General features: G+C 37.2%; 1 protein-coding gene across 1 annotated transcript in view; it reads left to right on the top strand.

The window, feature by feature from the left end:
• LOC136885210 (clavesin-2) overlaps window positions 1-27,506 on the top strand; it is a 195,441-nt gene that overhangs the window by 152,681 nt on the left and 15,254 nt on the right. Inside the window, exons 5-6 of the mRNA XM_067157638.2 lie at window positions 10,599-10,660; window positions 22,145-22,338. Coding sequence (XP_067013739.2) covers window positions 10,599-10,660; window positions 22,145-22,338 — 256 coding nt within the window. The remainder of the gene's footprint in view (window positions 1-10,598; window positions 10,661-22,144; window positions 22,339-27,506) is intronic.

Below are 27,506 nucleotides of genomic sequence, written 5' to 3'. Positions count from 1 at the left end.
GCTTGGAGAAGGAATGGAAACATGACTTGAGCTTTTACAAAGTAACATGTGAAAAGACAAAAGAATGAGGGCTTAGAATGATTTCTACCTCAGGAAGTGAGAATGTTGTGAAAACTGCTTCTTGTCAACATCCTTGGATGCAGGCATAGTTTGTCTTTCTGAGACCCTCTCAATCGAGGTCCATTGCTGAAGCAATTGTTTTTTAGTGTTATGGAGGCTTCAAGTTTTGTTGTCTCTGGGGCTGAATTATTCTTGTTGCTTATACATTTATGTGTTCCTCCTCCAAAGCAAACCCCAAACCCCATGGCACTACAGCCTTTGAAGGGCCTTGGCCTACCAAGTGACTGCTGCTCAGCCCGAAGGCCTGCAGATTATGAGGTGTCGTTTGGTCAGCACGACAAATCCTCTCAGTCATTATTCTTGGCTTTCTAGACCAGGGTCACTATCTCACCGTTAGATATCTCCTCAATTCTAATCACATTGGCTGAGTGGACCTGAACCAGCCCTCAGGTCCAGGTAAAAATCCCTGACCGGGCCAGGAATCGAATCCGGGGCCTCCGGGTAAGAGGCAGGCACGCTACCCCTACACCACGAGGCTAGCTTGTGTTCCTCCTCAGTGAAATAATAAAATGTTCTCTAGACTTGGACATATTCCAAGGAACCATCAAGCTGCTCATGGTCTATGTTTTCATGTTCTTAATCGTAATATCTAGTGGATTTCTTGGAATAATGGGAGGAGTGCATCTATATCAAATTCTTAACCCTACACGAGCGGGAGCGTTTTATGTCTGTACGTGGACCGAAAAAATATGGCAAATAGAAACTTGTTCAGAATTATTGAACTCTAGCTATAAACACGCATATGTACATAATATTAATTAATCACCTTGAATAGTGGATGTAGTCCATTGCAGAGGTCCATAGGATATTATCGAAATTTTTCGCGACAGCATGTTAGTGAAAAAAAGGCATAAGAGTCATTCCAATAGTAAGTTTTACACCAATCAAAGCCCTAATATCAGATAGTGTTGGAAATGACTAGTCTTTGATTCTACATGTTCTAGTTGGAGGTGTTGCCTGTTGTTTCCATTTATTTCCCTGAATACTCTCTCCTGGTGAATTACGTCAACATTTCGGTATAAAAAAATAGGCCCGGTTGCCATGTCAGAGTATGAATGCAAAATTGGTCCTTAATTAATGTTAGGTATCAGAATGGTACTTGAAGGTCCTGGGTCCAAGTTTCTCATATCAGTGCTTTCGTGAGCTGTTTTGTTCTCCAGGACACTTGAGTTGCTCTTGCACTGAGAAGACTCACTACTTAAATTTCCGTCTTGAGACTCTTCAAATGAAAGATCACCTTCATCTATGTCCGTAGAGTCCAAAATTGAAGCAATCTATTGCTCATTGACTCTCTTCTTACTAACCATGGCGCAAAATAGTACATAAATCGCAAAAAGCCGGTCTCAAAACTAGTGATGCACACTCGACTGAACACAATAGCCTCTCACAGCTTGTGTAAAGCTAGCAGGTAGATAACGTAACTCAATTCGAGGATTCCCCTTCAAACAGATCTCTAAGTATTATTTACTGTCATCTGTTGTGTTTTTTATTAATACGTGCGCCGGAGACACTGAATCTCCGACCGTTTAATATATTAAATTCCGCTCACGGGTGACCTGTTGTGGGATTTAATATATTAAATTCTGCCCTCTACGAGTTAAAATATGGGAGCTACCTATTTTCTTTATATTGTGTTTTTTTATTTTTTTTATTTTCAGCTTCAGTACTGAAATTGCATTTCCTCCTGTTATTTAAAATCCATTCAAGATTTTCACCTACTTTCTAATTACTACCATATATTGAGCTTTACTGACAACCCTTGGTTGTGTATGTATACATTATATTGTTACTATAAACTTATGCATCTTATTTCTCACCCATCACTTTTCAGGTTTCTAACCAATGTATTTAACAGTGGCAGTTGGTGATGGTGATGATGATGATGATGATGATCAATGAAACCACAAAGAAAACACTTGGGCTGGCTAAGAGGAAAAGAGAAATATGATGGAATAAAGAATGTGAGGAAGCTCTCAGGGAGAGATCCAAGAAATGGAGAAAATGGAAATGCTCTGGAAAAACAGAACACAGGGAACAATTCAAGCAACAAAGGATAGAAACATCCAGGATATTTCAAAGGACTAAATGATCATTTGGAAAAGCTCAACTGGAAAAATTCCAGACCAACTTCATCAAGAACAACTCCAGAGATTTCTATCAGACATTCGAAAACAAACTGAAACTATACCAAGCACTAAGTTTGAGCTTTAGAAATGAGCGGGGTAAAATTGGACTGAACAGTCAAGAAAACTGCAAGATATTAGCCAAACTAGAAACTCCGGATCAGGCCAGAGAACCCATATAATAAGGAACTGCCAACAAAGAAAGAATTCAAAAAGCCCTTAAAAACATTGAAAACAAGGCAAGTGGAGAAGACTTGTTAATGGCACAAATACTGAAATGGGCAGAACTGGAAGTCTTAGATGATATTCACTGAATCATCGGGGAAATTTGGGAAATGGAGAAAGTCTTTAAAAGAATGGAAAAGAGCACTGATCGATCTGCTACACAAGAACGGGAACAAATAAGATGTCAACAACTTTTAGAGGCATGATCTTTCTCCTGATTACCTATAAAATCCTCTCAAGGGTGTTTCCCAATAGAACAGAGGTGACTCTGGACAAACAACTGGGGGAATACCAAGGAGGGTTTAGGAAAGGCAGCTCCTGTATCAAACAAATCTTCAACTTGAAGTCAATACTCTGCACAGAATGCTAAGTGGCAAGAAAATTGTGGTGTCTTTCATAGACTTCACAAAAGCCTTTGATTCGATACACAAAGAGACCTTGGGCAGATAATTAGAGTCAAAGCCAAATTGGTAAATATAATCAAAGAGACCCAAACAGATACAGCCTCCAGGGTGAAGTTCATGGGGCATCTGTTGCAATTGTTTGAATTCAAAACAGGCTGAGGCAAGGAGATGGACTATCCCCAATCGTATTCAATAGCATCCTAGAAAAGATTGTGAGAATCTGAAATTCAGAACTAAATGAAAGGGGATAAGTCCAGTCTACCTTGGTAGAAAATCAGAAGGGATGAAAGTCAAATGCTTGGCTTTTGCAGATGACTTTGCTATATTATCAAAAAGCCTAGAGGTTGCAACTATCCAAATTAACCTATTGGAAAGAATTGCCAGCCTAACGGGACTGAGGATCTCAAAAGAAAAGACCAAATTCATGACAAACATCAAATATGGACCTGAAGTTTCTTGAAACAGAGAGATCACAATGTTCGGTCAAGAAGTTCAAGTACCTTGGTGGACCATACAGGAGAAAGGACTAGAAAAATACACAGTGAAAAATCGGATCTCAAAAATGGATACAGTATGTGGATTAACAAAAAATATCTACAATAGGAAGTGCATGTCCATGCCAAAATAAAACACTATAACACCGAGGTTAAAACAGAATGCCTATATGCCAGTGAATTTCTGTCCATGAACTATGAGTCGAAGAAGCTAGAGGTCTTAGAAAGAAGAATCCTCAGAAAAATTATGGTTGGTGTCCAAACTGAAGGTAGATGGAAACTTTGGAGCAATAAAGAAGTTTACCAGAAGGTGGAAATTCATGACAAATATCAAATATGGACCTGAAGTTTCTTGAAACAGAGAGATCACAATGTTCGGTCAAGAAGTTCAAGTACCTTGGTGGACCATACAAATTTCTAGGACATTTGTACAGAATGAACGGAAATAGATCTACCAAACAAATATCTGATTACTTCTGAAAGGGCAAGTGGAAAGATATGGAAAGTTAAATATCTTGGAGGTCCAAATGTTGGACAGAAATAAATTTAGGAATACAGTGAAAAATTTGAAAGGGTTTCAAACTGAAAGAACAACTAAGAAAGCCAGAAGAGCCTGGAGAGAAGAACAACGGAAGCAGGACAGCAAACATATAAAGGTGTATTGGACACAAAGGAAACTCCACACAAAGGGAAAGAAATGAAATTGTAGCATGATCCTAAGAGGTCAGTTTGCTTGTTAAAAAACTAAATTGTACCAACTGAATTATAATTTGTTGTACTCACAATGTTGATGATTTGGAAACACAGCACACATCCCTCAATAAAGTGATACTCTCATTCACATTTCAGTCATCGCCTAATTAGTCACACATTGAGTAAGAGCTAGATACACAAAATAAGTTTGTACTGTCGGATACCTGGTATTTACAATATTGAGTTAATCAATTTAAAATGAAAGTAGGCCCACTGCATTTCAAGTTTAAATTATTGTCTAAATTTAGCCTAGCAGGTGAACATTTATGATGGCTAGATTAAAATGTATGATAACTGAAGTACATGCAAGATATATCAACTTTAGCACTTTGCTATCTGCACATAACATCTAAATTTTGGTATGGGCACTACCTAACTGTTTCACTTTCAGTTTATTATCTATATATATAAAGTAAGAGTTCTGTCTGTACATTGCTCAGAATTTAAAAAGGATGGTATTTCTGTACCAGTCATGCCCACAGTAACAAGGAAATGCATTTTTTACTTTTCCGTAATTTCTGTCTGTCTGTCTGTCTGTCTATCTGTATGTATGTATGTATGTACACGCATCACAAGAAAACGACTGAAGAGAATTGAATGAAAACTGGTATACAAAGTCGGGAAATAAGTTGCTACAATCTAGACCATAAATAATTTTCTTCACGCTGACTGAAATGGTAGTTTAGGGGAAGGCCTAAAATTTAATTCTCATATATTTATGTTATTAGTGGTCATATCTTAATGAAAATAGGTATACAAAGTCAGGGAATAAGTCGCTATAATCTAGGCTGTAAATAATTTTACTCACGCTGAGTGAAATGGTAGTTTAGGGGCAGGCCTAAAGTTATGTAGTACCGGTAATAAATTTCCGATCATTTATGTCGTATACATTGTTACCGTACTGGCTATGATCAGAGATATTAATGAATTTGGATTTTTGTTACTAAGTCCTTATCAGCGTCGAGTCACGAGAAAATGGGTAAATAGGACTTAATGAAAATTGGCATGTAAAGTTGGGAACTACAGTCTACGCCATAAATAATTTTATAAGTTTAAGAAAGCGGAGATTGTTATTAGTGGAATACTGTGTAGGAGGGATACTGACTGGAGGGTGATTGGGGATTTAAATGAGACTATGGAGTGGGTATGTGGGAAACTGGGAGTGAGATTTCTAGATCCTAATGGGTGGGTAGGAGATAGGGATCTGCGCTCGGATGGCCTTCATTTAAACCGCAGTGGTACGTATAAGTTAGGAAATTTGTTTGGAAGGGTAATAGGGAGGTACATTCAGGGAAACGGGATGGCCTAGGGAGCGGTGATAAGGGAACAGGGAACTGGAAATCAAGTAGGGATGACATAAAATTGTTAGTGTTGAACTGTAGAAGTATTGTAAAGAAAGGAATAGAATTAAGTAATTTAATAGATATATATTTACCAGATATTGTAATAGGAGTTGAATCATGGCTGAGAAATGACATAATGGATGCAGAAATTTTTTCACGGCACTGGAGTGTGTATCGTAGAGATAGGATAGGAAAGGTGGGAGGGGGAGTTTTCATTCTGGTGAAAGAAGAATTTGTAAGCTACGAAAAAGTTAAAGATGAGACACATGAAATTCTAGGTGTAAGGCTGATTTCTAAAGATAATAGGCAACTTGATATATTTGGAGTGTACAGATCGGGAAAGGGTAGCACTGAAGCGGATTCGGAATTATTTGATAGGATAGTCAGCTATGTGGGAAACGACATGGAAAGAAATGTGATTGTAGCGGGAGATCTGAATTTGCCAGATGTAAATTGGGAAGGAAATGCGAACGACAGGAAGCATGACCAACAAATGGCAAATAAGTTAATATGGGAAGGACAGCTGATTCAGAAAGTGATGGAACCAACCAGAGGGAAAAATATCCTGGATGTGGTGCTGATAAAACCAGATGAGCTCTATAGGGAAACTGAAGTAATAGATGGTATTAGTGATCATGAAGCTGTTTTTGTGGTAGTTAAAAATAAATGCGATAGAAAGGAAGGTCTTAAAAGTAGGACTGTTAGGCAGTACCATATGGCTGATAAAGCAGGTATGAGGCAGTTTCTAAAAAGTAACTATGATCGGTGGAAAACGGTAAATAAAAATGTAAACAGACTCTGGGATGGGTTTAAAGAAATTGTTGAGGAATGCGAAAACAGGTTTGTACCTTTAAGGGTGGTAAGGAATGGTAAAGACCCACCTTATTATAATAGAGAAATAAAGAGACTAAGAAGGAGGTGCAGACTGGAAAGAAATAGAGTTAGAAATGGCTGTGGAAGTAAGGAGAAATTGAAGGAACTTACTAGAAAATTGAATCTAGCAAAGAAGGCAGCTAAGGATAACATGATGGCAAGCATAATTGGCAGTCATACAAATTTTAGTGAAAAATGGAAGGGTATGTATAGGTATTTTAAGGCAGAAACAGGTTCCAAGAAGGACATTCCAGGAATAATTAATGAACAAGGGGAGTGTGTATGTGAGGATCTTCAAAAGGCGGAAGTATTCAGTCAGCAGTATGTAAAGATTGTTGGTTACAAGGATAATGTCGAGATAGAGGAAGAGACTAAGGCCAAAGAAGTAATAAAATTTACATATGATAACAATGACATTTACAATAAGATACAAAAGTTGAAAACTAGAAAAGCGGCTGGAATTGATCAGATTTCTGGGGATATACTAAAGACAATGAGTTGGAATATAGTACCATATCTGAAGTACTTATTTGATTATTGTTTGGTCGAAGGAGCTATACCAGATGAATGGAGAGTCTCTATAGTAGCCCCTGTGTATAAAGGAAAGGGTGATAGACATAAAGCTGAAAATTACAGGCCAGTAAGTTTGACATGCATTGTATGTAAGCTTTGGGAAGGCATTCTTTTTGATTATATTAGACATGTTTGTGAAATTAATAACTGGTTCGATAGAAGGCAATTCGGTTTTAGGAAAGGTTATTCCACTGAAGCTCAACTTGTAGGATTCCAGCAAGATATAGCAGATATCTTGGATTCTGGAGGTCAAATGGACTGTATCGCGACTGACATGTCTAAAGCATTTGATAGGGTGGATCATGGGAGACTACTGGCAAAAATGAGTGCAATTGGACTAGACAAAAGAGTGACTGAATGGGTTGCTATATTTCTAGAAAATAGATCTCAGAGAGTTAGAGTAGGTGAAGCTTTGTCTGACCCTGTAATAGTTGAGAGGGGAGTTCCTCAGGGCAGTGTTATCGGACCTTTATGTTTTCTTATATATATAAATGATATGAGTAAAGGAGTGGAATCAGAGGTAAGGCTTTTTGCGGATGATGTTATTCTCTATAGAGTGATAAATAAGTTACAAGATTGTGAGCAACTGCAACGTGACCTCGAAAATGTTGTGAGATGGACAGCAGACAATGGTATGTTGATAAACGGAGCTAAAAGTCAGGTTGTGAGTTTCACAAATAGGAAAAGTCCTCTCAGTTTTAATTACTGCATTGATGGGGTGAAAGTTCCTTTTGGGGATCATTGTAAGTATCTAGGTGTTAATATAAGGAAAGATCTTCACTGGGGTAATCACATAAATGGGATTGTAAATAAAGGGTACCGATCTCTGCACATGGTTATGAGGGTGTTCAGGGGTTGTAGTAAGGATGTAAAGGAGAGTGCATATAAGTCTCTGGTAAGACCCCAACTAGAGTATGGTTCCAGTGTATGGGACCCTCACCAGGTTTACCTGATTCAAGAACTGGAAAAAATCCAAAGAAAAGCAGCTCGATTTGTTCTGGGTGATTTCCGACAAAAGAGTAGCGTTACAAAAATGTTGCAATGTTTGGGTTGGGAAGAATTGAGAGAAAGAAGAAGAGCTGCTCGACTAAGTGGTATGTTCCGAGCTGTCAGCGGAGAGATGGCGTGGAATGACATTAGTAGACGAATAGGTTTGAATGGCGTTTATAAAAGTAGGAAAGATCACAATATGAAGATAAAGTTGGAATTCAAGAGGACAAACTGGGGCAAATATTCATTTATAGGAAGGGGAGTTAGGGATTGGAATAACTTACCAAGGGAGATGTTCAATAAATTTCCAATTTCTTTGAAATCATTTCGGAAAGGGCTAGGAAAGCAACAGATAGGGAATCTGCCACCTGGGCGACTGCCCTAAATGCAGATCAGTATTGATTGATTGATTGATTGATTGATAAGGCGCCCTTATATCACAGAGTCGAAAGAAAACTAAATGTGAAGGCCTACAATATAGAAATCTCATAGAATTGATCAACAATAACATTACATTGACCATTGTTTGTTGTGATGTGGTTTGCCTTCTGTTGCCACTCCTCTCCAATAGATAGGATTACTGCTGTATACCAAGTATTTTTTTAATTTGCCTTACGTTTCACTGACACAGTTAGGTCTTATGGCGACGATGGGATAGGAAAGGGTTATGAGTGTGAAGGAACCGATCTTGGCCTTAATTGCGGTACAGCCCCAGTATTTGCCGGTGTGAAAATGGGAATCCACGGAATAACATCTTCAGGGCTGCCGACAGTGAGGTTCGAATCAACTATCTCCCGGATCCAAGCTCACAGCCGCGCACCCCTAACCACACGGACAACTCGCCCAGTTGTACGAGTGTAACAGTCTGCCTAAATATTGGCGGGAGGTAGCTGGGGAGTTAGGTAACTTTCTTCTTTAGCATGCCATTCCTCTGTTTCATAAATTTTCCGAAACTACTGGTACGTAACACACTGGTTCATCATAGCATTCGAGCTATTCAATTCCTACTCTGAGGCACTGATTGGAATGAGAAGTGTGCATATTTAATGGAATAATGGCAGAGAAGTATTCACAGCTGTCTGTGGGCTGGTCATTCCAGCTCTGGAATTTTGGACTGTTAGATCGGCACCGTAGTACTGTTTGTTAAAAGTGAGAAAATGCACAGTTTTTCATTTGATCATGTATTTTATGTGATAACTTTGCTTTTAATTGCTACATTCCTACTGAGTTTTTTGTGATGACGTGTTAACTTCGGTTAGGAAAACCACTAAGTCAGTCTATCTGAGAATTCCATAGCAAAGCACGAGTACACCAGCTAGTCATACGATAACGTAGGAAAGGACATCTGAGAAGAGAGCCTACTGAATTCATAACGTAAAACATGTTAGAAAAGCATACAAATCGCACTGCTGTGACAAGCAGCCTATATCACACACAACTTCTCAGGTCAAGATTCTACAGGCAAGAGCACATGTGAGCCACACTTTTTCACCAGGCCAGAGTCACCAGACAGCAGTAGGTCTGCGGTAAGAGTCCCTCAAGTGTGAACTGTTGAGAAGGGAACCTGTTACTGAAGTTTTCTCTGCTGTTTAACAATGTCATGTAAATTTTAACTACACAAATCACTGTTTTCTTTTCTTTTTTATGAATCTAGGGAGTGACATGTCACGGTATCACTATCTCTAAAACCACCCTTGGTATTTAAGCTGGAATAACTTATACTGTCTCATAATTATGTCCTGTTATTTACTGCATCAAGACATTACAAGAGATTCAGATGGATAAGTATCATACTAAATTTACTCTTCTGTTATTAATAAACAGGGCAATTTATCCAGATGTGTATGTTACTATTTCTTATATATCTTGTTATTACCACAACAAACCACTGCTTTTCACTTCTTTCATGTTTCTTTTCTACCTATGCTAGCTGCTACCAGGAGAAGAAACAAGCTTTATTAACACCTGTTAACATCTTGTCAAGAATACCACATTATTTTTTACATAAAAGTATTTCATAATAAACAATAAGCTATGCTTATGTGATTCACATAAAGTTAACTATTAGGTTCTTCAGTCTGCAAAACTAATTTTGAGTAATACATTTATAAATTACCTGTAAAAGAAACACATATAATAACAGTATTATACTTGAAATAGAACTTAATTAAAATAGAATGACATGTTTTGTCTGACATCATCAGATTCTATCAAATCACACTCAAATGTTTAGAAATGTATAAACATTTAGGTTTATTTCTGTTTAAATACTTGAAATATAGAACTTTGAAGTCCTCCTTTGCCTCCAACCAACTACAGAATCGTCATCATTATCAAAAACTTTCATTCCCCATCCTGAAGGGGTGGGGTGGGCCGTCTGGAGGGTTACGCCCTCTCTCTGGCCAAGAGGTGTGTGCGGATTGCGGAGATGTCAGGGAAGAAGGAATTCCTTTTTCAGGCATAATACTGTGTGTTTCTTTTACAGGTAGTTTATCTGAAGAACCTAACAGTTAAAAGTTATCTGAGTCGAAACTGATAAGAAATGGCTTCAGATAATACAAACTTACATAATTTCCTAAAGTTTTCTCTTAATGATGTATTTTGTGAGAATATTACTTTCATTTAGACAATCTTCCAAAATCTGGAGTCACATAGTTCACTGATTTGTCAATACAAAATTAACACCATCTCATTTTCCAGATATATGTTTGCCACTCCAGAGAGAGACAGTCATGGGAGACGGGTACTCATAGCCCGTCCTGGTATGTAACTTACAACTTTGTATTATATTTTTCATTGCTTTAATTCAACTTGCCAGCACCATTAGAACAAGGTAAGGTAACATTAGAGTTGTCCATAAATGATGCATGAAGGAGTTTTGTCTAGTTTTTAGGAAAATATAAAAAAAACATGTTATCAATCAATATGGCCTCCATGGGTATCTTTGATAAGAGTGGAGTAGAGTTATGGGACTATAGGTTTCTCAAAATTAGGTAAAATTTCAGTGCAGTTACAAAGGATACTTCCAGAGAATTTGTGACATGAATGGGTGGCAATCAACTGTAGCTTTGCATGTACTGTACATAAATTTCATTCTTTAACAGAAGTGCAATTGAGCTTACTCTGTCTGAGATGGACATTTGTTGCATGAACGATAGAGGTAAATAGGACATCTGTAGATCATGTTCTAACACTTTAAACTGACTAGCATTCTTTCTGCCCATTGCAAATCTTTTAAGTTAATAGAACAGAAGCTATTTAGATTGATGCTTTCACAGCCCATAATTTATTGTAGACATGAATATAAGCTTTTGGGCTTTTGCAGTGTCAAGAAAACAAGGTGAAATTCTTTACATTGCTCTAATAATTGTTAGAGAAGTCTTGCTTGTGAACAGAAGAGATTTTCTTCTGAAGACACAGAGCAAAGTTCTCTGCAAAACATACAGAATTTCACCTTGTTTTCTGACATGGCAAAAGCGCAAAAGTTCATGTGTAGAACAGAAGCTAGTCAATGAGTGGGAATGATCTTAATAATCTTACCACTTCAGAGTTCAGGCATGATTTTATATTAACAAGGATTGGGTTGTGGATACTTATATTGTAATAAAAGCATTCAAAGGATGATAAATATACAGGATGTGATTGAGATAAATGAAGTCTGTTAAACTGGTGGTAGATTAGGTGGTGGTGATTATTGTTTTAAGAAGAAGTGTAACTGGGCAACCATCCTCTATTTAACACTAATCAGAGGGGGGGGGGAAATGGAAGGGGTCCAATGCTTCAAAAAATGAAGGTATCAGCCAAAGAAAGACAAAGGACACAAAGAATGTGAAAATAAAAGACCCTAAGATTCACAAACCTAATACCATTGGGGTGGGAAAAGAACAAGTGTTGACCAAGGGAGGTGGGATGGGATAGATGAAAGTGAGGAGCTGGTGGTAAGATAGGCCATTCTATACAAATTATATCCTAAATATTTTGGTCTATCTTTAAATTTAAGAGTTATAAAGAGTCAATGTTTCTAGGCTTTCAGTAACTCTTCAGGTAGCAGTAGCAAACTACTGTATGTCTACAGTAACAGGAGTGGGCTGGGGAGAGGCATTGTTGTTGAGGGGAAGTTGTTGCATACTCCAAGCCTGACTTTGCCTGTTGGGAAGGGTGATTAGGGGAGGAAGTTAGCTGATATGCGAATAACACTGTCATGCTTACAATATAGTGATTCAATTGAATAGGTGGATTAAAATAATCACTATATTGTGAGCATTTATAGCAAATTTCAATACGGGTCTAATCATGAGATTAGTTACATGTCATTTCAGAAAATTCCTACGTTAAGAAATTGCTAGTGTTGTTGCACCCTTACATAAAGGACTGGGATATATGGACTTTTTAAAGTGCTTCCGTCACAGTTCTAATTAAAAATTTCAATGTTTTCCACTGGTTGACAATATAATGATGTGCTGTTTACACATTTTTGGAACTTCACAAATTTAGTTTTTAACATGAGAAATGTTGATAAGAATGTTAGGGGCCAGACCTTAAATTCACTTCAAAAGGTTTTGGACAATATTATTAAACTAGCAAGCTACCTGTGCTTCGCTATGGTACTATACTGAATTTTATAATTGAATGCTTACCATTTTATATATAACATGCCAAAATTCACGATCTGACGGAAAAGTTCCTCCCATTCTTCAATCTTTCTTTGCAGCAATCGGTTTTGTACTTCCTGGGCCAGCTCCATGTATTCCGCCTGGTCAGTTGGGTCCCTAAATCTTTGCCATCTTTTCCTATAAGCATTTTTAATACGGATCAAATCCTTGAGGAGATCTAGCGTGGTGTCATCTTGGGTGCCTTGGTGGTACTGAACCCGCGGCTGGACTGCATTTGTAGTCATTACCCGGCCAGGACCCATTCCCAGCACGGTCCGCATATTTTGATGACGGTCCAGAACATTATTATTGTTATTATTATTATTATTATTATTATTATTATTATTATTATTATTAGGGTGAGTGATATTAGTTGAATTTAGGTTGGACCCTGCAGGAAGATGCAAGACCGCTACTTGGTAGCAAATTACATCTGCTGCCATCGTCATTGGTAACAATGTCACTAGCACCATTGTTCGCGCAGGATTTCTTCCATGCATTATTGACCATTATAGAGGTGAACAATTGCACAGTCAATATCATTCCTATCGTTTATTTCAAATGTGTTTAAATTTTTATTTATATGCCAGGAGAATCTACTGTAATCTTACTTTAAGTTCTCCAAAGGAAAAGTTGGCTCTTGAAAATGAACCCAGGAAAGATAAAAAATTATCGGTTTATGATCAGAATCAAGTACATTATGAACAGTAAAATCAATTGGTCTCAACTCCTTTTTCACCCCACTGCAGTTAAGTTGATTTCCTCCCACCCCCCCCCCCCACCCCTCCCAAAGAAAAAGGTGTGTTTCTTTATGTTTAAAGTAGATTCCAAATACCAATGTTCACGTCTGCTACCTTCAGTTTTGAGATATAAGTAACCCCAAAAATGAATTCACATTTTTCACTTCCTTTCACCACCCCCCTCCCATTAAGTGATTTTTTTGGAAAAAATACTTGTTTCTTTATTAGTAAAGGATCTTCTAAATACCAATTATCACTGTTACCGTGTTTTAGCGGTAGGTAGAGGTGAAAGAAGGTGCGGGCGTGAACGGGTCTCAAACTACGAAAGTAAAATTAATTTAAAATTTAACAAGGTTATATTTTCTTTTCAAAATAAAGAAATAACAAGCATGGCAGGTACAAAGTAGCAAGTCAAAGGGTAGTTACAATATTTACAGGATTTGGGCTTCGCGCCCTGACTTCACAATGCTTGGGCAATCAGCCCAACCTTACTTCCAAATAAGTATTAACAGAGGGGCAGAAAACCCCATTCATGTTCAGGAGCACTTGCTCCAAATTACACTGAAAAGCCTCCACGAGGCATACAACTCTCAATTTTCGAAAAAGAGCCACTCGCTCTCAACTTTAAGCCTCTCAAAGGCCACACCAAACTCCACCTTCAAGTTGTCCTCACTGGACATAGACACAGGGGTAAAATACCCAACCTACTGAGGTCAATTAAATGAAAAAGGGTAATTACAATGACCTCATAAGAAACAATTTGAGAGGAGGCAATCTGCACTCCTAATACACTTGTTTTTTAAAACCTAATCTGGCTCTAGGCCACTAATGCAAGGGCTAATCCCATACTACAGAGGTGACTTTAGGAAAGAATAATTTGTTTTACGTTAACGAAGAATAGGTTGAAAAAAATAAGTTCACCTCAAAACAATATGATTGGGAGCTCGAGAGGGTTAAGCACTCTCTATCCCGATATGCAGTTTAAAAGATGGAATAGATACAAGTTCCTTTACATTTTAAGGAAGGTTACATAATGGAAAAACTTCGGACCCGCTCCGAGAGTTAAACTGCTGAGCAAGCAAGAAAAGAAGTAATTAGTCGGCCATTACCTGGTTGTTGACCGCTGCCGGAGAAAGAGGCGCTTCCCGCCCCCTGCTATGTACTTTACACACTGAAAGATGGAACAGAAGTGGCCCGGAGACCCTAAAATCAGCAGTTTATATCCTCTCGCGGAAGGTTCGAGGCGTTAGGGGAATGAAAACACCCTCCCACAAACTCTTTATTGGGTAGGATACAGCAACATATTCAAGTTGGGGGAAGATAGATCCGATTGGTCAGAAATTAATAAAAGAAATTCGGGATTGGCTAAATACAAAACAAGGGGAAAGAGAGGGGTATACAGCCAACTTAAACAATAACAAAAAGAAATTTAACAAGAAACAAACTTTTGAAATAAAAATTTCTCCAAAAATAGTTCTTTCACTCCGCACTAGGGTGCACTATTGTTGATCTTCAGTAGTGTCCTCTAGAAGAGAAAGTTCACACTTCTTACTACAAGCAAAACAAAAATACGTCGAAAATGACACAGTTCAAAAACTCCAAAATTTCCAGGTAGTGACATCTTCTGAGAAACTTGAAAATTAATACCGTCAATAAAGTTCAGACTTCTTCCAGCAGAGGAGTTTCAACTGGCGCACATTTTAAATTAGCGGCGTGGAGGTGTACCGCCCGGTACAATCACGACTGTAACATCTTCAGTTTTTGAGATGTGTGTCCTCATAATAGGAATTCAACTCCTTTTCACCCCCGCTCCCCAAGATCATTCACCCCCGCCCCCCAAAAAATGCGTTTTTCTTTGTTTTTAAAGGTGATCCAAGTACGAAATTTCACGTCTGTAACAACCTTAACTTTTATTAGACATAAATGTTGTCATACAATAATTCAATTATTTTTTCAAATCTTTCACTCTCACTCCCCCTTCATTGGATTTTCCGACATCAAAAGAATACTTTTTTTTTTTTTTTTTTTTTTTTACTTTTATAACAGATTCCAAGGACCAATTTTTACATCTGCAACATCTTTTGTTTTTGAGATAACAGTATCTTAATACAAATAATTCAAATTTTTTAAAATTCTGCACCCCCCCCCCCTCCTTTAAGTGGATTTCCGAAAAGAAAAAAATATGTATTTCTTTATTTTTAAAGGAGATTCCAAATACAAAATTTCATGTCTGTAACATCTTCAGGTTTTGAGATATCAGTATCCTAATAAAAAGAATTCAACCCAATTTTCAGTCATTTTTACCCCCACCCAAGTGGTTTTTCCAAAAACAAAAAAAATGCATGTTTCTTTATTTTAATAGAGATAAAACATACCATTTTTCACTTCTGTAACATGTGAAGTTTTTGAGATATACTGTGGACATGCTCATTTTAAAATTTCACCCCCTTTTTAGTTCCCTTTAAGTGGAGTTTCCGAAAATAAATCATCTATGTTTTTTTACTTTTACAGGAGATTCCAAATTCCAATTTTTACGTCTGTAACATTTTACATTTCTGAGATAACTTCAGATTCTTTCAAAATATTCACCCCATTTGTCACTCCTGTTTAACCCCCATTAACTGGGTTTTCTGATACAAAAAATGAGTTTCTTTATTTTTAAAGAAGATTTCAAATACCAATTTTCAGATCTGTAATATCTTCAGTTTTTGAGATATATGTATCCTCATTAAAGGCATTCAACCCCTTTTCACCCCTCCTGGAGGGATTTTCCTAAAACAAAAAAATTTGTATTTCTTTATTTTTAAAGGAGGTTCTAAATACCAATTTTTACATTTGTAAACTTTTAAAGTTTTGAGATATAGATACACTCATTTTAAAAATTCACTCCCGTTTTCACCCCCTTAGCGATGGAATATCCAAACATCCTCCCTTAGCAGAGCTCCTACATTATAATATAAATGTATCCTCAAAATTTCATTTCTTTATGTCCAGTAGTTTTGGCTCGGCAATGATGAATCAGTCAGTCAGTCACGACAGGTTCTTTTATATATTTAGATGAAGTCATTGAGTGATTAATTGATATTGTTTTGAAAGACAATCAACCCCGGTGTGGAACAACGATATTTGAAAATGTATGTTAATGCATTATCCGTCAAACACTGTCAAAAACTGTCAAATATACATGGTCCTACCGAGATATGAATGCAGGGTTCAATGGAGAATGACTAGATACAAAGGAAAAAGGAGAACAAGAACAAAGTGAAAAATGAATTTATGAACACTTGTCGACTTACTGTTAGCCTAACTGGCAAGTTGTGTGCTACAATAACAGAGCTAATGGAGAGTGAGTTAATAATATTCATTTTTCACTTTTGTTCTTGTTCTTCTCCTCCTCCTTTTTTCTTCTTTCCTCAACACTTACTTTGTTTTCCTTCCTTTTAGATATTTCTGTTGAAGTTTTAATTAAAAACTTTTTACTTTATCTCTGATGAGATTTTTTATTTTTTTTTGCAAGGGGCTTTACGTCGCACCGACACAGATAGGTCTTGTGGCGACGATGGGATAGGAAAGTCCTAGGAGTTGGAAGGAAGCGGCCGTGGCCTTAATTAAGGTACAGCCCCAGCATTTGCCTGGTGTGAAAATGGGAAACCACGGAAAACCATCTTCAGGGCTGCCGATAGTGGGATTCGAACCTACTATCTCCCGGATGCAAGCTCACAGCCGCGCGCCTCTACGCGCACGGCCAACTCGCCCAGTGATAAGATTTTATGGGTTTTAAGGACTACATTTTCAATTTTATTAATTAATCCACATGTGTGACTCATTCTTCTTGATGTTTAGGATGCAACATTTTACCTTAAATTCCTTTTATTATATACAATTACTACGTAATATTCAGATATTTTACATGTTGTCTTATTGTATAATCTAATGCCGCTGAAGATGACCAAAATAGTCCAAAACGTCCTGATCACTAAGTTTCTAAATGATTTAATATTGACTAGGTGAACAACTAAACTTCTATTTCATGATATTGTCCAAGTACTTTCGCACTGGCCGAGGAATGTGAGGGGGCACACCATTGTGAAGAAACTGCACATTTCTTCCTATGTGCAAGGGAATATCATCTGGAGCCTCTGACAACATTTCAGTTAGGAACTGCAAATACTATTGGCCTGCCAAATGTGGTGGTATTATGAAAGGGCCAAAGACTGAGGTGATGAGATCGAAAATGGGACATGTCAATGAATAGTAGTTTTGAGATATATACATTTTTGTATATAATTCTGTGTAATAGTGTTTTTACACCTTATCATATAATAAAGACACATAGTAGGAAATTAATATAGAAAATGACTGAAAAGTCCCATTTTTTAATTTAAACAACACTCATCACACTGTCACAAAATTCCGGCACCTTGCCATCCCCGAGAAACATAAAAGTAGTTAGTGTGTCATAAAACCAATATTTATTATTTTGCCATCTCTGCACAATAGTTTGGCCACAACGGTTCCTTTAATGTATTTATCACATCTTCAGTAATTTAATTTCTTAACTTCTGTGCTATAGACCAATAATTTATTTATGTTGAGTCACAGCCATGAGATAGGTTGAATCCTCAACAGACAGACTGATATGTAACAGCACTCTCTGACTCAGTGAGGGGAAGAGAGCACTGGCCTACAGGATGGGCTAGAAGTCACGATTGGAAATGTTTAATGTTACTGCATTGAAACAAGACGCAACATGAAAGGCAAGCAATTGTATTTAACAGAAAATAACACATGCAAGAATGGATAAGATGGAAATGAATGTTCTTACACATTTCAAACTCTCTCGGTATGATCATTTTCAGGGTACAGGTAATCTCTTCTTTCAGCTCTTCAACGGAAGTCATATGAGTTGCAGAAATATTTTTCTTTAAGAAGGACTGCAGCCAATTATTGCACGTTGTTAAGTCTGGGCTTCTGGGCGGTCATATAAGAGGCCCTCCACATCCAATCCATAACGGAAACTGGTTGTTCAATCAGTCTCAAACAGGAGTCCATAGTGTCCAGGGGCACCATTTTGTTGCATAACTACGTCATTCAGAAGGTCAACTTTGTTGAGTTCAGCTAACAGCCAGAGAAATAACATGATACCCCTGTCTCAGACCCAAATGGCCCGATGATAAGGTCACTAGAAACACTGGCCTATAACATAATATGAGGAAGGTGTTGCTTAATTTCTTCATAATAATGAGGGTTGTCTTTCGCCCAGATGTAAACATTTCGAGACAAGGAGCTAAGATACACAGCACATTCATCTATCATCATAACCTGATGGCGAGCCGCAAATGTTGGAAAAGCTGCAAATAATTGTTCACACAAAACACATTGTGTATTCATATCATGATCACTTAATTCATTGATGCTTCCGGGTCGAAATGAACAGTAACCTTTATTCTTCATCCGATGACACATGGAGGTTCTGGGAATGCCATCTCTGCCGACCACTTCCTTGTTGATTTTGCTGGTGAACGAAGCAATGATGCATTTAAGTGTTCAGTGACTTCATTATTGTTGTCATATTTCCTGGGTCTTCAACTACGTGGTGTATCTAATGCAGACCCAGTTGCAAAGCTCTTTCTTTCCTGTTTCTGAAGATTAGGCTCTGTTGGGGCTTCTTTATTGAAGTGATTAAAAATGTTTCCTGTAATTTCATCATATGTCTCACCCATTTGTTCCTCTTCATGTACCCATACGCTAAGAAGAAGACATTCTTCAATTGTGAATCTGCTTGTATCTACCATTATAACTCAAATGTTTACAACAATATCACCTTGGTAGCAGTCGCCAGAACCACAAGCAAAACAGAACACAATCATGGAGCAACACATAGCAATTATCGCCTGCACTGTTGTAATCTGAGCGACCTTTACCAGAAGACAGATGTACTTCGGGCAGGGATGGACATTATTCCTAACCTAGAACGCATTTCCAGAACCATGTAACTGCAGAACTATATGTTAAGTTACTTGAAATACTTTCCGATCGTGACTTCTGGCCCAGCCTGTACATAGCACAACCCTTGTAGGGGAAGGTGACATGAAGAAATCAGCTGTGTTGAGGAGGAAAAACCAGTCTGTTGACTTCTCGAAAATGCTGACCCAAGTTTTGTGATTTAATTTCCCCTACATTTATTAAAATAGGAATAACATTTTTGAAGATGTTTGCTTAGAATACCATCTTCCACCACCGTTTTTAGCAGACTACATGTATTTCATTTACACCCTGCATTTTCTTTTTAAGTGTCTTGTTTATGTTGTGGGTTTAATATGCTGCTGTGTACTACCATTCCCAGCCACTTTCCCAAGGCCAGAGATGTCAATGATGATAAAGTTAGTAGTATATTAAACTCGGAAAAACACCCGGGCAAGTTGGCCGTGCGCGTAGAGGTGCGCGGCTGTGAGTTTGCACCCGGGAGATCGTGAGTTCGAATCCCACTGTCGGCAGCCCTGAAGATGGTTTTCTGTGGTTTCCCATTTTCACAGCAGGCAAATGCTGGAGCTGTACCTTAATTAAGGCCACGGACGCTTCCTTCCAACTCCTAGGCCTTCCTATCCCATCGTCGTCATAAGACCTATCTGTGTCGGCGTGACGTAAAGCCCTTAGAAAAATAAACTCGGAAAAACAAAACAATCCTGGGCTCTAACATTAAAGTGTTTCATCCTCAGGATTTTAAAAATCCAATTTAGGAAACTACTGGGATTGTATGATATCCCACATCTAGATGGAAATGAATAATAATGTTCAAGCTATTTTGGGAATGGAAAAATTCTGATTATTTTCCATCTTAAGATAGGTATGAAAAATAAAATCACCCATAAACTTCATCCTCCAACACAGGAAAATCATAATCCATCTTCGTAATAAACATCCTGCACTGAAGAGATCAGCTTAGTATTTGTTTTCGCTCTAAAGGCATTAATACAAACAAGATTCATGTTTGCCATTAATGCTTTCACGGCCCGTACTTATAGATATGATATTGTATAGGCTTTTGGGCTTATGCCGTGTCAAGAAAATAAGGTGAGATTCTTAAGTTTCACAAAGAAATGTGCTCTACACACGTTTTTTATTTTTCATTCGACGATTCAACTACGAATAAATAAACATATTTAACATAAGTTTTTATAACCACAGCAACATCATAAGAACTTTATAACATCCTCAACTTCAAGTTTTTACATAATATTTTAGAACTCTGCTCAACATTATGCATAACACGCTCCAATTATATGTGACTTAGACCAAGGAAGTTCTTTAAATTTTAATGTGTTTTTATGACACATAACTCATGTCAACCATTTTCAGTGTATTTTAAGGCAAATTTTGTGTTAAATGTGTGTTAATCCAGATACCCTTTTGATTTATTTGATTTGAACTGATGATGATTTCAAGTGAATCAAAACCGGTCATCATTATAATAAATGTTATGTATTACATAAAGTGCTGAATGATGGAATATCCCTCGACTGATTCCTGTTATATAAGTCAAACATCAACACGGAAATGAAAGTTATAAATTATGTTATTGATAACACCATCTCCTGAAAGCTAGCTCACAACTGCATGACCCAAACCATGCAGCAAACTTGCTCGGTAAAGGGGAAATGAATGTGGGAAAAGAATGAGGTGGAGGCAGAGAAGCATCATGATGTTTTATATGGGAGTTTCTCTAGACCAGAATACAGTACTAGTTCATCTCCAAGGTTGTAATCTCTCTGAATAAGCAGCCATGTGACCATTGGTAAGTAGAAACAAGTTTTTTATAGTGGACAGTTCCATATCCCATGTGAAGTGGAGTAATTCTTTAAGCAAAACACATTTGTTTGCAAATGCTGATGAATAAAATACTCCTTAACATTCCTGGGGATCAAAAGAACACAACCAATAGGTGAATACTGTTTCTAAAACTTCAGTATACACCCCAATCAGCCTTCATATTTTTTAATGAGGTTGAGTAAGATGAAAGCATTTTCATTCTGCAAATTTTAAAAATTGGACTGAGTATGATGGAAGTATTTTCATTCTACAACCTTAATAAGTGAGATTGAGTTGCAATTTTAAAAAGTGGGATTGAGTATGATGAAATTATTTTCATTCTGCAGTTTTAAAAAGGCTGTCATGTTTATTGGGGAAAATAAATGTATGTAGCATGCATTATACAGTAAGGAAGAAAGGTATATTCTATCGTATGAGCTAATAGGGTAAAAGCTGCAGACTGCAATATTCTTATAATAGTACAAATTTCTACTTTGTAGACAGAGTTGCCGAAGTAGACATTTGGTTGTTCAATTTTTTTAACTACCGTACTTTCTCCAAATGATACAAAAGCTTTCAGTAACATCAAGTATGCTGTTAAATTCCCCTGAATCATTCTCAAATAATTATGATGAACAAAGAGATTGTTTGATTAACTTAGTTAATTTCCTGTAGAATAACAGTCATGTCTATTCAGGATTGAAGCAACCTGTCAAATAAAATGTGGTACCTTCTATAGCATTTTGTTTACCATTTTTTGTTCATATGAAACAAAAAACCTCTAAGCTGCATTGCATTGATCCAATATAAAACATAAAAGTGCTAAATCATAACATAGGTAATTTAGAAATAAGATAATAAAGGGAATAACCAGCATTTGTGAGAAACGTAACAGTTGAAATACTCTAAGTCCTTTATTTTTTATGATAATGATACTTCTTGTTTTAAGGGGCTTAACATCGAAGGTCATCGGCCCCCCTTTATTTTTACTAGTATTACCTTTATTATTGGTGAACAGTGTAAGTACAAGCTTTCTTGACTACAGGCCAATTCGACCCCTACAAGTTCACAAACGCAGATATGTGCCGGATCCATGGTATCACCTACGAGACTCTGATGGAAGATGAAGAGAATCAAGTGAGAGGCTTCATGCACATCGGTGATGGCCAAGGCGTTGGCTTCCATTATCTTACTCTCTTCACACCCAAGGAAGCAGTGCGCATTGTCAAGAATGGGGAGGTATACACACTGGCAAGACTATTTTTATCTTTTTTAAAGTGTTATCTTATATTTCTACATTACATCAGAATTATCACTATTTCTGAATTTATTATGCAGCTTGAGTGAAACAATGGTAATTTCATGATTGAAAAGGCCCGAAGAGCTTGAATGTTCTATCTTACAATCAGGGCTAGGATGTACATGTTAATACATTTGCCATGTCATTGTTAGCATATTTGGGGACACTGCCCTTTATTTTGGAGCTAATCTTGACATGATTCACCAATTATTGCATTAAAAAATTAGTTCCTATTTTGTATTCCACAGAAACTCTGTTATAGTGCTAAAATGACAGTAATAATATAAACTATTGTGTGTACTCATCTGCTGAATTTAAATCTTCTGACTTTATAGCAACTTGCATGTCAATGTTCTATTTTCATTACAGGTTACATTACTATCAGATCAGTGTTTCTAGCACCAAAACTGGAAAATCAAAGCAAATTGGTAGATACGTAGAGAAATTTTTGCTGAATGTACACCTCCTGGACTTCATTTGTGGGTCGCCTAAAGGTGTCAGCTCAAAAGACCTGCATCAGGCCTCTCTGGAGGCCATGCGCCATTACTATTATAATTATTATTATTATTATTATTATTATATGTATGCTAACATGTATGAGATGGCTAACCTTCAATATTCCAGTGTTCAAAAATCCTTTGATCTTCATTAGGGTCAAATTCACGAACTTCAACAATTTTTTTTTTTTTTTTTTCTAAAATCTCACAAGGGAAGAGCCTAGTATTTTTGTGGAGAACAGAATGAGACTATTTTAGTTGTATCAAGGACCATAAACAATGATTCCTTGCAAACTTTTAGCTGCTATGGAGCATTTATGTGGACATGAAGGACGACGATGGGTGTGTTGACTGGAAATAGTAGAAGAGAGTATTCTGCTGTCATTTAGGGTGACTCACTCATGTCTGAGATGTTAAGGTACATTCACTCTTTTTTTCTTTTTTCATGCAGGATCTTCTCCTACAATGAGACTGGTATGGCAGTAATTGTCAAACTGTAGGTGGATTTCTATTGTACTTCTGAAGACACACCTACAAGAGAAAAATAAAGAAACAGCTCTTTGAAGAAGTTGTCACAGATGAGGTCACTACACTTGTAATCAATGAGGTGGCATCAAATGATGAAAGTGGTAAAGTGACTTTGTGGATGTATCAGTGTCAGCAGTGACTGATGTCCAGGAAAACAGCATCTAATGAACCTTCACCCCTAAAAAATCTAAAACAAGATCTAGATGAAGCAGCCAAGAAGAAAGGATGGAAATTTTGACTCTCCTCATCCATGTCCTGCTGGATTAGGAGTCAATATGATATCTCATACAAACTTTAAAACAGTCATGTCACAAAAAAGAAAAATAAAGAATGAGACATATAGCAAAACTTCGAAAATACACTATAAGACATGTTGTAGGGACATAAAAACCATGCAGGAAAGGATAAACTGAGAAATGTCTGAACATTTCATTGCAATTAGATAAGAAAATGCTATTAAACATGATAGTGCATTAAGAATCTGGGCACTGAATGTAAAGAATAGAATCAATCCAAATGATATTTTGCATTTCAAAGCCTCCAACACGTGGGAAAGTAGTTCAAAAGGAGGAACAGGATCACTTGTCGGAACATAAATCACAAGAGTTAGTATGCAACTGGTTGAAGATGCTGGTATTGAACAGGTAGCTCATGGCTTTGTGAGGGAAGTAAAGTCTATTATTGAGAAAAATAATATACCTCTAGATCAAGGAATGAATGTAAATAAATGCCTATTTGATAAGGAGTTGCAATCTGGAAAAACGCTCACAATGAAGGGAAGCAAGGTCTTTAGTACTGATGAGTACATACAGGCAACAGCACATCTTACATGATTATGCCAGTGATTGCAGTGGGCGGCACATTGCTTCCCCATTTGTACATCTATGTATCAAAGTCCACTGACCAGTTTCTGTTTACTATGAATATCCTTTCACCAAGCATCACAGCATTTGCAAGCGAATCAGGTGCTATGACCAAGGGTGATTTGAAGATTTTTCTAGAATACATATTATAGCCAGACATACAGAATAAAAGTTGACTTTTGGCCAGCAAATAGATGACAAACTTTTCAATGCTACAGTTTCTGATAGCAGTGACTTTTGTCCAGCAAAATGTACAGACATAGCCCAACCAACTGATGTGTTGTTCTTCTGGTTGAACAGAAATTTTGTTAAATTTATCACAGACCCACTTATGGGGTCTTCTGATATCAACATGTGGCATCTTCAATCTTTTGTGTACTTTCAGTTGTTAGCAGCAAGATTTGTGAACTTAGTCCAAGTTGCAGTCTTCCAATCTGTTTACACTAAAGACTGTCCTAACTCATTTCAAACACCATTGGAGTACTGTTTCAAAGGTGGATTAACCAAGGAGTGTTCCCGAGAAAATTGTGACAACCTGCTTTCATGAACTGTGCTCCTGTGAGAAATGTACAGTATTTGCATGGACAATGCTTTGATAGTAGTTAATATCAGTAGTTAACATCATTATTGTTATTATTTATTTATTTTCCAAAAATTAAGCTACAATTTATGGATGGAATATGAAGAAATCACAAGCTCCACTGACACATTTGTGTCTCCATCTCCATAGATAAACTAGGCATTACATGTTTCTTTACATGTACTGTACGGTAAAACTCACTAAATCTACTACATGTCTTATTACTGGCTATCCTTGACAAAATAATCCATTAGCAAATGAAGAGAACTTCCTTGTAAAATATAGAACAGTGACAAAAGAAAAATTATTTTTCAAAAACTTTTTCTTTGTAGACAAGTAGAATATCATACATCAGGGCCTCTCAGAGTGCGCATGCACAGGTGCAAAAGTGGACTTCGCTTGGTTGACCAGAGTGCAGACCCCCACTCCACAATTTGGAGCAATAGCGCTGTCTTTCTCTTTCCCCATGCCTGTCTTGGTCTCGCTTGCTCCGCCTGTCTCCCTCTTCCTCACCTGCTCCGTAGTGCTCCAAATCCAAGCCGAGTTGAGCCGAGCTTAGCCAAGTAACCCAGAGACGAAGCGTAGGTCCGAGCCGAGCCAAATGGGGCCAATGCATTATGCACAGGAACTCTGCGCCTCAATTTGCACGTGTGAGATTTTGGGCGTTTGAGAGGCCCTGTCATACATCATAGCGAAAAAAGTGCTGGAAACGAAAACATTTTTTAACATCTGTTCAAATGAATAGCTATAGTTTTAAAATAGGTTAAAATAAGTAAATCCATTTTCCTGCCCATTTCACCACCTCATTCAACCATTCACATTGATTTTAATTTTTTTAATTCACGTAGATTTTTAGTAAAACAAGGTACTCATGAAGAGGTTCTTAAGAAGATAAATAATTTTAATTTCACCTAAGCATTGTAAAACAACTGAAGATGTTCCAAATGGAATGAAACATGTACTGTAAATGATTGATTTGCTTAATGCAAATATAAGTATCAAAAAAGTGAAAATTTACTGTTATTGATTCATTGTCAATAAGATTTGATACGGGAAATGGAGCTGATTTCTTGCAAAACTAAGTGGTATGTTCCGAGCTGTCAGCGGAGAGATGGCGTGGAATGACGTTAGTAGACGAATAAGTTTGAGCGGTGTCTTTAAAAGTAGGAAAGATAACAATATGAAGATAAAGTTGGAATTCAAGAGGACACACAGGGGCAAATATTCGTTTATAGGAAGGGGAGTTAGGGAATGGAATAACTTACCAAAGGAGACATTCAATAAATTTACAATTTCTTTGAAATATTTAAGAAAAGGCTAGGAAAACAACAGATAAGGAATTTGCCACCTGGGCGACTGCCCTAAATACAGATCAGTAGTGACTGATTGTCAAGTTTTGTCAACTTTTCTTGTCTGTGGTTGTTATGGTCCATAGCACCTAAAAGTTTTGTGATTCTCCTCCCCTACTAAATGCACTATAAGTGGCACATTGGTTTTTTCATTTTAATAATAATATTCAGCTAATTTATCAGGAACTGCAAATACCTGAGGGAAAGCAACATACAACAGAAATTAGAACTTTTAAGTCTTTAAAAGGAAGTATAATTTATTTAGGAACAACTAGTTATTTTTCATGAAAATAATATGAAGTTGTCCATTGTCAAAAGGAAGTATAATTTATTTAGGAACAACTAGTTATTTTTCATGAAAATAATATGAAGTTGTCCATTGTCAAAGGCAAAAGTAAATGTTCCTCTTCCTGATTCCTCAGTTTCCTTTAAGGCTGTAATTAGTATGGAATCTGCCAAGTAATGTCATTCAGGATAATGTTGGTACTATAGTGACACTTTCTGGGACATGTAAAAAGCAACAGTAAAGTACGTCACTCTTCATCGTATCTAGTATGCTTCTTTGTTAATGTAAATGTTTACTGGGGGGTTCCCTATTTCCTATTATATAAAATGCAATGGCATTTATAGAGGGTTTAACCTATGACTGCCTTGAAGGCTAAAAAGACACATTAAAATATGGTATGAAATTACTGAAGTACCTACAGGTTAGTCATAAAATCATTTTAAGGATATATTCCATGTTGGATTCTACATTAAATGAACCCAACATACCTTGGTACACATTATGATACTTCACAAGATAGACAAGGCTAAAGTCGGAAACTTTAGATCACGGTTTCTGCGATAGGAAATGTTAGAATAGGGCAATAATAACCACAAGCCCATGTAACCACACTGATTAAAAAATGGCATCCAAAATTCTGGGTAGGTTATGATGGACCTCAGCACTGGCTATTGAGATCCATGGGTCTCTCACACTTAAGATTATTTAGGGGTTCACATGAAAAGTATGGTCTACAGAACTAATGTGGAGATGAAGACATAATTATTGGAAAGAATTACCAATGCTGCAGAGCATGTAAAGCAACGTCCCTTTTCGACTGCCACCACCACACGTTCACTATTGTGTACAGAAGCTCAAGGAGGACATTTTGAGCCAAACCTGCACTAACTGCAGAAAGATTACACTCTGCACTGTGCTCGGTTTTCTTTCTTCCCTTGTTATAACAAGTTCTTGCAAACTTACAAAGACCTGATCTCCTGACGTCATACAAATCTTTTCAAGTT

This window comes from Anabrus simplex, chromosome 1 (genome assembly GCF_040414725.1).
Source record: "Anabrus simplex isolate iqAnaSimp1 chromosome 1, ASM4041472v1, whole genome shotgun sequence".
NCBI classification, from domain to species: domain Eukaryota; kingdom Metazoa; phylum Arthropoda; class Insecta; order Orthoptera; family Tettigoniidae; genus Anabrus; species Anabrus simplex.
The sequence above is the reverse complement of the archived record's forward strand: the minus strand, read 5'-3'. Positions and strand labels throughout refer to the sequence as shown.